The 13578-nt window shown below is 43.0% G+C and overlaps 1 protein-coding gene across 2 annotated transcripts; it reads right to left on the bottom strand.

Annotated features, from left to right (window-relative positions):
- Positions 1–2712: 2712 nt before the first annotated feature.
- On the bottom strand, positions 2713–10485 carry slc25a19 (solute carrier family 25 member 19). 2 transcript variants are annotated; one of them, XM_036552972.1, is made up of 7 exons: positions 10318–10485; positions 9583–9747; positions 6408–6563; positions 5958–6128; positions 5632–5812; positions 4981–5111; positions 2713–4860 (listed from the first exon to the last, which is right to left on the bottom strand). In XM_036552972.1, the coding sequence occupies exons 2-7, from the start codon at positions 9712–9714 to the stop codon at positions 4672–4674; spliced, it is 960 nt and encodes a 319-aa protein (XP_036408865.1). In that variant the 5' UTR covers positions 9715–9747; positions 10318–10485; the 3' UTR covers positions 2713–4671. The 2 variants fall into 2 exon arrangements, with proteins under 2 accessions (XP_036408865.1, XP_036408866.1); XM_036552973.1 differs by having other exon boundaries at positions 10413–10467.
- Positions 10486–13578: the final 3093 nt, after the last annotated feature.

Genomic DNA, 13578 nt, shown 5'->3' with positions numbered 1-13578 from the left:
ACTCTCCGCCCCTTCTGGTTTGAGTTACTGCATGGTGTGTAAAAACCCTGTGTATTGTCAGGGCCTTGTAGAAGTGCACATACAGTGTGTGTGTGTATATGTACAGTGTGTGTGTGTGTATGTATGTATTTATAATAAAATATCTTTACCAAACACACCAAAACATAAATATATGTTTGATGTAAAAATAGTACTTGAACTGAAAAGAAGCAATTTCTATATAAACAAACATCTTAATACCAAAATACCACTCTTCAAAGCAGGAATCAAACCTCTTTTCATGGGGGCCAGTTAAAGACACCTTGGCAGGCGAAAAATTTTCAGCATTATTAACAAGACAGTAAATGATGTTTATGTGTATACACAACTCATACAACAGTCTTAAAATATGCACAGCTATTCATTATGCTATTCACGAAGCATCATTACGTTTCTCAAATGTGGTATACAAGCAGTTTAGAACAGGGATGTGCTTACCTAAAAAACGTTAGCAATGAAAAATGAACTTCATGTCCACTATCAATAACAACCGCAGAAGCTAACAAGAACAACATCACATACAAACATGAGGTAAATGGCAGAAGTGCATGGAAGGACTCATTCCAATTAGCCCCACTGTATATATACAGTGGGGGAAATAAGTATTCAACACGTCAACTTTTTTTTTTTTTTAAACAGTTCCAATGCAGCAATTCACATGAAATTATGACCAGACATTGGTATTAACAGAAATTCACACAGATAGTTATGTTTAATAAAGTGGAATGACCCAGGAAAAAAGTATTGGATGCACTAAGAAAAAGCAGTATACCAAGGCAAGGCAAGGCACCAGCTGATTTCACTAAGTAATTTTACCTCCTACCTGCAAATTAGAATCAGCTGGGTTATTGCATGCTGATAGGTTAGAAAAAGGCTTACCCACCTCTGAATGCAATTATACAAATCATTTGTTACCAAGCTGTCACACAAGAAACATCTCATGATGGATAGAGGCAAAGAGCTCTCCCAAGACCGAACAAGATTGTTGCGCTACATAACAACGGCACTGGTTACTGATGTATTTCACAACTCCTAAATGTTCCTGTAAGCACCATTAGGGCCATTATCCGCAAGTGGAAGGAACATCACTCCACCATCAACCAGCCACGCACAGGAGTTCCTCGCAAGATTTCTGACCCAGTCAGAAGGTTAGTCAGAAGAGTAGCTCAACAGCCAAGGACCACTCAGAAAGAGCTCCAGAAAGACTTGGAGGCAGCAGGTACAGTTGTCACAGAGAAAACAATAGGCAATGCACTTCACCACAACAGCCTTCATGCACGCTCACCCCGGAAGACTCCATTATTGAAGAAAAGGCATGTTGAAGCTCGTTTGAAGTTTGCTACACAACATTTGGAAAAGCCTGTGAATTACTGGGAGAATGTAGTCTGACCAGATGAGACAAAAATTGAACTTTTTGGCAATAATACCACACGCCATGTTTGGAGGATAAATGGCTCTGTATATGACCCTAAAAATACCACACCAACAGTGAAGTTTGGAGGTGGAAGCATCACGGTATGGGGCTATTTCTCTTCTCATGCTACTGGCAGAATCCATATTATTGAAGGGAAGATGAATGGAGCCATGTACCGGGAAATTCTTGAGATTAATCTGTTGCCATCCACCAGGATGATGAGGATGAGACACGGGTGGACCTTCCAGCAGGACAACGATCCAAAACATACTGCAAAGGAGACCCTCAATTGGTTCCAGAGGAAGAAAATAAAGTTGTTGGAATGGCCCAGTCAATCACTAGACTTAAACCCAATAAAACATTTGTGGTCGGAACAAGATCAAGATTCACAAGAGGTCCCCCCGGAATCTTCAAGATTTAAAGACAGGCTGTGTAGAAGAATGGACCAAACTCCCACCTGAGCACTGTGAGCGATTCGTTTCTTCATACAGGAAGCGTCTTGAAGCTGTCATTGCAAACAAAGGCTTCCCCACCAAGTATTAAATACATGTAAATTTCAGTTAGCATGTTCAATACTTTTTTCATGTGTCATTTCACTTTATTACACATAACTTTATTTATGGATTGTAATATTATGATTTCTTTATCTGTGTGGATTTCTTGAGTTAATACCAATGTCTTGTCAAAATTTCACATGAATTGCTGCATTGGAACTGTGTTTAATTAAAAAAAAATGTTGACGTGTTGAGTACTTATTTTCCCTACTGTGTGTGTGTGTGTGTGTATATATATATATTTTATATATATATATATATATATATATATATATATATATATAAATGTACACAGAAAAGGCAAGGTGATCCCACGAAAAATATAAAATGCCATGCTGACTGCAGAATGAATGGTGCTAATTGTACACGTCAGCCACTTTAGCTGCTAGAGATAAGGATTATTCCATTTCTGAGCTGCAGGGAGTTGTATTGTAATGGTCCTACAATGAAGATTTCAGAGCAAGGCCTTTTTAAAAGCAGTCTGCTTTGTCCGACAGGCCTTTGCTATGCTCCTGATTGAAGCGTCTAAGCAGCAGCTTTGTGCAGTCCAGCAACTGCCATGACAACCATAGTGACATGCAGTGGCTTTATCAATCATGACTTCAAAACAGCACAGAAAGACATATATTCATGTAAAACATAATAAAACCAAATTGTGCATGTCATAAAAATGTATTTTCATAAAAATAAAACATTTGCCACCGTTTTTGTTAAACACAACAGTATAGACATTTAATTTTCACCTTGTATATGTACTATATATAGAGTGCTGTAAAGGATGGGTAAAATTCAGGCTCCATATACACACCATTATTAGAATATGAAAAACAGCACAGTTAATGACAATTAAATATAATGGATTTTAATAGAATGGTATTAGGAGTAAAAGAGAGGACCATGCACACTCATCCATACCCACAGACCACACTCCTGTCTCCTCGTTTATAGCATAACAGCTTCCAATGAAAACTGCCTTTGTAAGGTCACAAACTCAAGAACAGGCCGCTTTCGTATCAAAGAAGATGGTTTTTCACCTGTATGTCATGAGAGGGCAAACCATGACTTCCCTATGGCCCCATGTGTTGACACAGAACTGTAACCTTTGGTTAGGGGAGGAGGGGTTTTAAGCTAAGGACTTGGTCATGCTTTTTAAGCAGCTTCCTTTCTTATCTTGGAGTAGTCTTAAAATCAAAACGCAATTTCTAAACCTTCTGTTATAATGTCTGCTTTTACATAGACACGCTCAGGTTGCCACAAAATCACCATAAAAGATGCCAGGTAGTACTTGCTACCCTTAATAAATGTTTTTGCCATGACATAAATAGTAACAAAACGTAATAAAGATTGAAAGTGAAGTCCAATGTAAAAAGCTCACTCAGCTGTGTCTCAGTCCATTTGATCATATGTTCATTTTCCTAGGAGGCAAACTCAATACAGCATCCCACCTTAGCACAAAGCAATTGAAAGCCTTTAGCACGTGACGTCCTATGTGTCAAAGATGGCCACAGAAACTGAATGGAAACTAACTGAAATTCAATGGTCTGCTTCTGCCTGAAAACAAACCACCATGCAGTACTTCATACAAATAGATGAAAAGACCGGCATAATTGAACACATCCTCACCAGAACTTCTTGATCCTCTTGCAATCCTTACCTTGAGGAAAGATTGTCACGAGCTAAAATTAAACACAATGCTTCCTAAGCTGACTTACAACAGTGTCTTAAATTTTAACCTTCAGCAAGAAGCAGCAGTCTGATAAATAATCCTTTTATGAAGTTACTTGGCCATCAGACATGTGTTTAGTGGACCAGAGGACAGTCCCTCTGTCTCCTGAGGTTAGAATCTGACTCTCTGTAGAGCTGGACCGATCAGTGTCTTTGTCAAGGGGGCTACAGTAAAAAAAATGTTTCCAAAATCTTCACAGCAGATTCCTTCATTATACTGTGAGCTATTGACTGTTCTTGTAACCTGTCCCTGTGTTCACTGCAGGTAACGCCTGTTTTACTTGGCCCTGGTGGAAGGGCCAAGCAAGCATCGCAGTCAAGCTAGTTTTATACCTCCACCTGAGCGCCCTTGTGTATGTCTACACTGTAATAGCACTGAATGGACATCACAGGACCGAAGGATTTCTGCTCACAGGATAAAACCAAATCCTAACGGATGTCTTTTCCTCTGAGATGGTTTGCAGAGGGTTTATCACCCCAGCTACAGAAGAGCTGTAAGACATCGCCTCTGGCAAAGCACTATTAGGCCTCTCACAACACTAATATGGCAGGATAGACGTTAAGTTGAGAAATTGCAAAGTAGACAGCTATAGGGAGGATTCCTTCCCGAGGCTGTGTTTTTCATTGATAAAGTTCAATGCGTGCAGAGGTATTCAGGTTCTGTTTCTTGCTCAAAGGTGCAACAGCAGTTGGGATATGAGCTAGTAACCTCCTGGTTACAAGCCTACTTCCCACTGTAGAAACAGAAGAGCTACACTGACATACTCAGATGAGCACCTAAGCAATAAAGAGACACTGAGGGTCTTGACCTTTTTGTGAAGAGGGAACACCTGGAGTAAACTGAGAGAGAGTGTGTAGGCTAGAGGGGTCACTGGAGTGGAGCATGTGATCCCCCGTGTGCGTGACTGTGCCTCGGGCACTGTGCTGCATCGTGTTATGCTACGCCGCACGCTGGCTCTCCTTCACGCTGCTGAGGATGCCACAGAAGAGCTCATACCAGAAGAAGGTGAAGCCGGTGGAAAAGGCCGCCTTGGCCAGGCTTGGCGACAGGCCTTTGAAGAACCCACGTGGGCCCTCCTCCCTGGCGATCCGAGCCACGCAGTTGATGAAGCCATGATACGTCCGAACCTGTCAGTGTGTGAAACACAAAGAAAGCACAGTGTCTGTAACGTGGTGTTATGAGCACAGCCCAACCAAGCCAACCGAGTCCAAGAGCCACCCCTATAACAGCAACGCCAGGAGCACTACCTGCCCAAAGTGGATCCTGGCCTCCTCGAAGCCGCCAACTTGAAGCCTCTTCTTGAAGAGGTCGAAGGGGTAGGTGATGGTCTTGCTCACAACGCCAGCGCAGCTGCCACACAACAGGTTCTGGAGGTTTCCTGGGGACAGTAATGGGAAGAGGGGACATGCTCAGGATTGAGGCTCACGGACACCCAAAACCCCCTTGTGGCAACGTGGCCTCTGACATTCAGAAATGCATGGGTGACAAATTGGGTACTCTCATAAGCACCACTCCATCAGCCCAATCCAGGGCCATGCCCTAACCACTCCCCCTTGGCTGTTATTGGTTCCTGAAAGATCTGAAAGAATGGCCACTACATTGCTTGCACCTATCCAGGCCTCTCTGTGAGTGGAACCCACAAAAATCACTTTTACCTCAGGAAGACACTGCTCATGGGTAAAATCCAATGAATCAGCATGGAGCGTAATAGCAGGGTGTGGATATTCTTTTACAATTTCACATTATTCTTTTATTTTTCCAAGCACCTGCATAAGTTTATGGATGCATGCATGCCTCTGGGAAGCTATGGAATCAAGAAAGGAGAGGGGCTAGGGGATGGTTCTGGGCTGGGCCAGCGTCATGCCACAGAGAGCTCAGAACTACGGATGACCTCTGACCTGTGGAGCCACCCTCCCTGGGCTGAGGCCACAGACGATTCTTGAGGACATTATAGAAGAAAAACTGCAGCCCAGCATAGGGGAAGACGGCGATCATGGTGGGGGAGAGGCCCCGATAAAAGGCCAGGGCACCCTCTGTACAGTACATCGTGGACACGGCGTGCCTCAGGCTGTGATACACCTACAGACAACACCAATGCACCCAAACAGAAAGCCAGTGCATAAAAGTCAGATGGACTGGTTTTACACAGCCTATGTGAGCATGTTCATGCTTATAAAAGATACTTTGACACTATTACTCTTAGTGTAGTTACCATGGGCCTCACCTTGGGCTCTCCCTGAGCAGCGAAGCGGGTTCGCAGGGTGTCCAGCGGTTGGCAGGCGATGGTGGCAGCACAGGCTGCCAAACCACCACATACAAAGTGTACACCCGCCATCTGACTGTGGTAGGGGGTACTGTGGTGCACCAGCTCCGTCAGAAACTCGAAACTAGCAAACTGGAAGGACACAACGGTACAGAGCACCTGGTCAGACATGGCTGCCCCACTGAGAACAGAGCAGCCATGACTAAAACATCCCTAAAACACATTCCTGCACATGTAAATTATGCTGAAAACACTGAGAATCAAGACGCATGTTTGAGACTGAGGCACTCAAGCATGCAGTCACACACACTGACACAGAGACATACACAGATACATTGACACATACACACTGACTAACACACACACACACAAACGCACACACACATACACACAAACACAGACACACAGCACCTGCACTGCCCCGTAGCAGACAGAAAGCAGCTGGGCGGGTACGTGGCCCTTCCAGAAGGCAGGGAGGCCCTCCTCAGTCAGGATGCAACGGGACGCCTGCCACAGGCCCCAGTACTTTCCCTGCGGATGCCTGGATGACACCTGCTCTATCTGTAGCTGGAGACACACAGAGGGAGCCTTTAAAACCCTGCACCCACAGCCGCACTTATACCTATAGACACACACACACACATTTATACCTATACACAAACATTTTCACCTACACATGCACACATTTACACATATACATATACGCTATATGGACAAAAGTATTCAGATGCCTGACCATTACATTGTAATGACATTGTATTCAAATACATATATTTTAATATGGAGTTGGTCCCCCTTTTGCAGCTATAACAGCTTCCACTCTTCTTGGAAGGCTTTCCACAAGATTTTGGAGTGTTTCTGTGGGAATTTGTGCTCATTCATTCTGTAGAGCATTTATGAGGTCAGGCACTGATGTTGGACGAGAAGGCCTGGCTCGCAATCTCCGTTCCAGTTCATCCCAAAGGTGCTCGATGGGGTTGAGGTCAGGGCTCTGTGCGGGCCAGTCAAGTTCTTCCACATCGAACTCATCAAACCATGTCTTTATAGTCCTTGCTTTGTGCACTGGGGCACAGTCATGTTGGAATAGAAAAGGGCCTTCCCCAAACTATTGCCACAAAGTTGGAAGCATAGCATTGTCCAAAATGTCTTGGGATGCTCAAGCATTAAGATTGCCCTTCACTGGAAATAACGAGCCTAGCCCAAACCCTGAAAAACAGGTGTGGCCAAATACTTTTGTCCATATAGTGTATTTATGCCTATACACACACATTTACACCTATGCGCGCGCGCGCACGCACACGCACACACACACACACACACACACACACACACACACCTATAGAAGCACACACATATACATTTTCACAAACACAAATACACACATGTACACCTAAACACAACCACTCAAACACATATATACCTACACTTAAAAACACACATACACAGATAAACGCCTACACACTGCCATAAAAAGTCATGTGACACCCCATCTGACTGCAGGAAAATGGGCGTAACTAGATGTGGTTTAAAGAGAATAACATCATTGTACTACAGCGGCCAGCACACAGCCCTGACCTCAACCAGACAGAACATCTTTGGGATGATCTGGAATCACGTATTTAGGCAAGGCCTAGACAGTTCCCTTCTGTAGTGGAGCTCACTAATGCTTTAAATTGGAGTGGTGCACAATACCACCAGCTTTCTACCTGACGTTATCAGTTTTCCACAATGCGGTTATTAAGACCAAATGGCAGGCCAACATGTTATTGATTTCTTTGAATAAAGACATGTTTTATTCATAATTATTCATGTCCCATGACTTTTAGTAGGAAATATACACACACACATCTACAGAACACAAACACATATACACCTACACAATAATTTCACACACACACACACACACACACACATCTACACAAACATACACCTCCACAACAATCTCACACACACGTATACACAAATATACACCTATACACAAACACACGGACTAACACATCCACATATACACCTACACAACAATCTCTCTCTCTCTCTCTCTCTCACACACACACACACAACCTACTGTTAACACACATTAAACACACACAAGTTCAGGCCACAGCAGTGTTGGCATCACAGTATAAGTTAGTGCTAGACCTATGTCACACTGTTTAATTTCATTTTTTAGCTACTGTTCTTCTGTATAATCACTGTAACAATTTGCAACAAACTGTCAGGCAAAGCTGACATTCAGTGTGCTGGTTAACAACCTTCAACCTTAACAACCTCAACAACAATCGTTTCAGCCTTTACATTACATTATTGTCATTTAGCAGGTGCTCTTATCCAGAACAACTTCCATGATGCAGCAAACTGCCAGTTCCTCAGTCTGGTACAGATCATGCGTAATAGCTCTGCTGTTTGGGGTGTGGCTCCATAACTCATACGTTCAGCTTGTGATCACACACCTCTAAAGCACACACACTTACATTAACAGCAACAGCACACTGGAAGGAGGAGAAATTTAAGTTTTTCTTTCAGCTCCCATCAATCACCTGCTGTGCTCCCAATTTTACAGGACTTTTACAGCAAAGAGCCCTCAACTAATTATGTTTGGGTTGACCTCGGAAGGCACCACCTTATGTTATGATAAGGAGATTCCCATGTTTTAAAGAGCGGTTACATTTGCATTGAAAACTTTGCCTTGCAATGTAAGGGAGTGACCAGCTCTGGAAGTTCCTAAACAGGCTGCAATGCAAACAGAATGCAGAACCATAAACATTTACATTTACATTAACATGTATTCATTTATCAGATGTTTTTATCCAAAGCGATTTAAAGTGGGGCAGAGTACACTGTTACATGATCAAGTTTCAACAGTTGACCAGACAAGGTGGTGGAAACAAAATGCATTAAACCATTAATGGTTTTAATGGAAAACAGAATTTAGGACATAAGAAACTGCTTTAGGTGGTAGTTATTCAGGTGATCAGGTGAGTGTGGAAGGGCTGTGTCTTCAAACATGCCCGGCAGACAACCATCTGCTTGGTGGCAGTAATGTAGGAATTGTGCTGCTATAATGGAAAGTACTGTACTGTCTAATGGACTGCTAGTACAGAACTGTTATAATGGAATGTTACTATAATGAATTGTTAGTACTGTACTGTTATAATGGAATGATGGTACTGTGCTGCTATAATGGAATGTTAGTACTGTGCTGCCATAATGGACCACTAGTACTGTACTGCTATAATGGTATGTTAGTACTGTGCAGCTAGATTGGAATGTTGACACTGTAGTGCTATAATGGAATGTTAGTACTGTACTCCTATAGGGGAATGTTTGTACTGTACCATTACAATGAATTGTTAGTACAGTACTGCTATAATGGACTGCTAGTATTGTACTGCTAGATTGGAATGTTGGCATTGTAGTGCTATAATGGGATGCTGGTACGTTACTGCTGTGATGGAATGTTGGTAAAGTACTCCTAGAATGGAATGTTGGCACTGTACTGGTTAAACAGGAATTTCAGTACTGTACTGTCATAACGGAATGTGAGCCCTGTACTGGCTAAAACAACCACCCTGTTCCTGCTTCTCACCTGGAATCGAATCTTGATTACGTCCAAGGGGCTGATCAGGGCTCGTGTGACCATGCCAGCAGCAGACCCCGCCAATGCCGCCTCCTCGGGGGACAGCGCCTTGCTCTGGGAGCTGGGGTCATAGCCAACCATCACTGGTCCACAGCACAAGGGCAGCCCTCAGGTCTGAGAGGAGTGCAAGGTGGGGTGGTTATGCCCCCTCACTGATTCGAACCAATCATTGTGCTTTTCTATGGAGAGGAGAGTGCTTTGTTCCATATGAAACTGTGATGCATAGTAGCTCCACACATTCCGGTTTTCATTGCTACGGGCAAGCACAACTTGGCAGACAGCATTCCAGCACGACAGTCAAGGAGAGACAACAACTTCCGTTGACATTAAAGGCAGGCGATTTTTGTTTTCACTGTTGTTTAAAACGATGCCATTCCAGACGTAGCAATAGCTACTCAATACTCTGAAACAGCTGGAGCCCATGGCTAGCCAGACATGACCCTTGACACAAACACCTGTGACATTCGATCCCGAGCCATTCCTGAAGGTCTACGTGAAGAATTCGGCATTAAATTCACAGCTTGTGTCGTTTAGGTAGTGGGACTATTAATTTTTCTGCTTTGAAACGTTAGATAGTTAGCCAGCAAGCCAGCGAACTGAATCATATAACCGCATTGTAAAATCACTACATTAACTATCTCGATAGCAAACTTTGAAAACGGGAACAAAGCAGCTTGCACTCACCTGTAAGTATTTTAGCGATAACAACTGTGACAGCAAAACATCCAAGTGAAGAATGCAATCATACTGTCAAATTCATACTTCCCGGCTTTGCTTACCATACCATATCATACACACACTGGTCGCTTTCCAGAGCGAAATTGAAGTCTTTAGCGGCTTCCGGAATCGTTCCTCAACTCCCGCCTTTAAACGTGATTGACACGTTGATACCTAGTAAGAGTACAGTTTCAGAGGGGACACATCACAGAAGCCAGCAATCAGGAGGCGAAACGAGTCTTACGTACGAAGGTCATAGTAAGGATGAGAACAAGCTTACGAAACAAGTTCAAATGAAATACGATGCTTCATAACAAGTACAGTAATGATAATGTCACTATTTAGTGACGCTTGAGTTACACTAGTATCGCAGTAACTTCCCACGTGTGACTTTTCACTTATATTAAAACATTGCTACGTCGACTTTAATAATTTACTAGCAAATACTTCGCTTCACTATTCGTTTGCAAACTGACGTTAGCAGCATATCTCACAAATGGTGCTGGGGTCTGAATTTCAACACCATGACGAAATTACATCTGTAAGTAACCCATGTGGTATTGTACAATCTCAAGCGATCATTATCGCGCTAGTTATTCTGTCCATCGCACTAAAATCGTGCTGAGCACTTTTCTACACATAAAACGGTGTTTATGAAAAGATACTTCCCAGGAAAACATGCGTACTTCTGCGCATGGTCTCGAGGTGGCGCACGTATAAAATTTGTAATTTGCAGATTGGCGACACCAAGAGGAACTAACGGTGATGCAAGTAAACAGGTCTTGTGTCAATTATTGATGAGTGTTATCGCGACAGGTCCCGGCCAGAGCCGGCGCCAGCGGAAAACCAATCGGTTTAAAGCAAGTGAGCGTTTAATGCAACAACCACCAGGTCAAGAATAGTCCTTGCTTTGTGCACTGGGGCACAGTCATGTTGGAATAGAAAAGGGCCTTCCCCAAACTATTGCCACAAAGTTGGAAGCATAGCATTGTCCAAAATGTCTTGGGATGCTCAAGCATTAAGATTGCCCTTCACTGGAAATAACGAGCCTAGCCCAAACCCTGAAAAACAGGTGTGGCCAAATACTTTTGTCCATATAGTGTATTTATGCCTATACACACACATTTACACCTATGCGCGCGTCAAGAACAGAATCCAACACAGGCAGTGCAACGTAGTAGGCACATATTGTCCTGTAGGCTGGCTATTATAAAACTAACAAAACTATTAGTGATATAAACAATAGGCTAACACAATAGGCCTACCCAACAAATATAAGTATCCCTCGACCAACCTAGCACTCCAAAACATGAAAAGAATATTCAATCCTACCTTATTTCAGTACAGTTGAAGCCAGGGGGCGTTTCTGGCTATTGAGAAAATCAGGGGCAAAGTCAAGTTTGCCTGGGGCTTGTCTTTTTTTTTTTTTGAAGGGACATCGGCATCAGTAGGTTGGGGAGGTTATATCTACCTTTATAATAAATAAATATTATCACACCTTCGGACGCTGCAAGTCAAGTTCTGCTCTGTTACACAGTCTGTTGTTTTGCTATAAACACCTCCTTTTTCAGGGCGAAAATATTCAGGGCTAGGCTTAAAATATTTGGGGCTATAGCCCCGAATGATCGGATCTAATGACGCCACTGGTTGAAGCCAAGGTACCCAGGCTGAAAGTAGCAGGCTGAGCAGGACTGTCAGTGAGAGACTGTTCTCCCTAAGTCGTTGTTTCTGGCTTGCCTGTGTTGTCTTGAGCAGCTGGTTGGTCAGTGCTGGTTGATACGCTAGTCCCAGGGTCCTTTATCGTGTTTTTTTTTTATCCATTTTCGGATGTCCATTGTGTTTGTTAAAAGCTAGACAAACTAAGCTAGCTACCTTCTTGAAATAATGTGGGAAAGTTGCCAACTCGGAGTCCACACACAACACAACACAAGCTTACGCTACGTTAGTTAGCTCACACTCACCCAGACAACCAATCAAGTGGATTTGTGTGGATTTGAAAATGTAGGCTAGAACGTGACTTAGAAGTTTTAGCTAAAAAATAAAATAATAATTCAAATTAGGCCTTAATCTTCACTGAGGGGGCAGGGTAGACCATCTGAGGGGGTGATGCCCCCTTACGCACCCCCGTAGGATGAAGTGACTGAGGAAGCAGTTAAAAATGGCAAGGGGGGCAAATCTTATTATATAGTAAAACAGTAGGTTATCATCCTGCTATGCCTATTTCTGCATTTTTTTTCATCCTGCGGCAATATAGTGGCGTTTTGACTAGATGTGAACAATTCCCTACCTTACCTTTTCCATGTGTTTGTGCATCATGGCCATAATATGAAATATTTATTCCATGAAATGGATTATTTGGGGCAGATTGCTAGGTCACCACCTAAAATTGGCCTGGTGGTAGGTTTAATGAAATTCATTGATTTAACCATGCAATAGCCTCTGAAAGACTAAATAACAACACAAGACTACAGTTTCAAAATCAAATAATACATTTATTTCACAGCGGTGGTGAAGTCAGTAAAACAAGAGGCCAAAAAACCAGACCAGTGTGTTCGCACTCGGTGCCATGAGGGGGCAAGAGGAGCTATTTTCTGCCCCTGTCCCCGCCCCCCCATTTAAGTTTTATGTACCCTATAGAAAAATAGCACAAACAACAAAAATATTGGAAACGTTGGAATACTCATTGGAAATGACAGAGGAAAGTGAAGTTTCAGTCAACAAGAGAGAGAGCGGGAGAGCTGCATGGCATGAGCAGAAAGACAGACAAAACAATCTGATTATCTTTGTTTTTTTTTTTACTTAATGACCCTAACACTGTTGGCTAGTTTTTTGATTTTAGCAGTCATCTCTCAGTGGTTAGAATCGTTCATAAATTCTATTATTTTGCGTCTTGGTAGACCTACGTTCCGAGCGCTCCAATTCCCTAAATGGTGTGAAGACATTCTTTTTCTTCTTTTTCACCTACTCCACCGTACGCAGCTCTGGTGAAACTGCATTCATAGCAGTCACCACTTTGAGCCACTCCGCATTTTTCCCTAGATTTGAAATGCCGCTAGTCTGGCCTCCAACCATCATCAACCTCATCCTCCATCCTCATCAACCATCCTCATCAACCATCAACCATCATCTCTCATCAACCATCAACCATCATCTCTATCTCCCTGTCCGAATAATTTCTTTTCTTATGTCCTGGCATTGATCCTCAACATCAATCTCTGCTTTTCCCTG

Source organism: Megalops cyprinoides, chromosome 19 (genome assembly GCF_013368585.1).
Source record: "Megalops cyprinoides isolate fMegCyp1 chromosome 19, fMegCyp1.pri, whole genome shotgun sequence".
Taxonomy (NCBI): Eukaryota; Metazoa; Chordata; class Actinopteri; order Elopiformes; family Megalopidae; genus Megalops; species Megalops cyprinoides.
Note: the sequence above shows the minus strand (reverse complement) of the source record. Positions and strands in the feature narration are given on the sequence as shown.

Coding starts and splice junctions, on each gene's coding strand:
- slc25a19 (XM_036552972.1), bottom strand. CDS start 9,714: ATGGTTGGCTATGACCCCAGCTCCCAGAGCAAGGCGCTGTCCCCCGAG. Junction 6,129..6,407: donor TCTGCTACGGGGCAGTGCAG/GTGCTGTGTGTC, acceptor GTGTCCTTCCAG/TTTGCTAGTTTCGAGTTTCT. Junction 5,813..5,957: donor CTGCTCAGGGAGAGCCCAAG/GTGAGGCCCATG, acceptor TGTTGTCTGTAG/GTGTATCACAGCCTGAGGCA.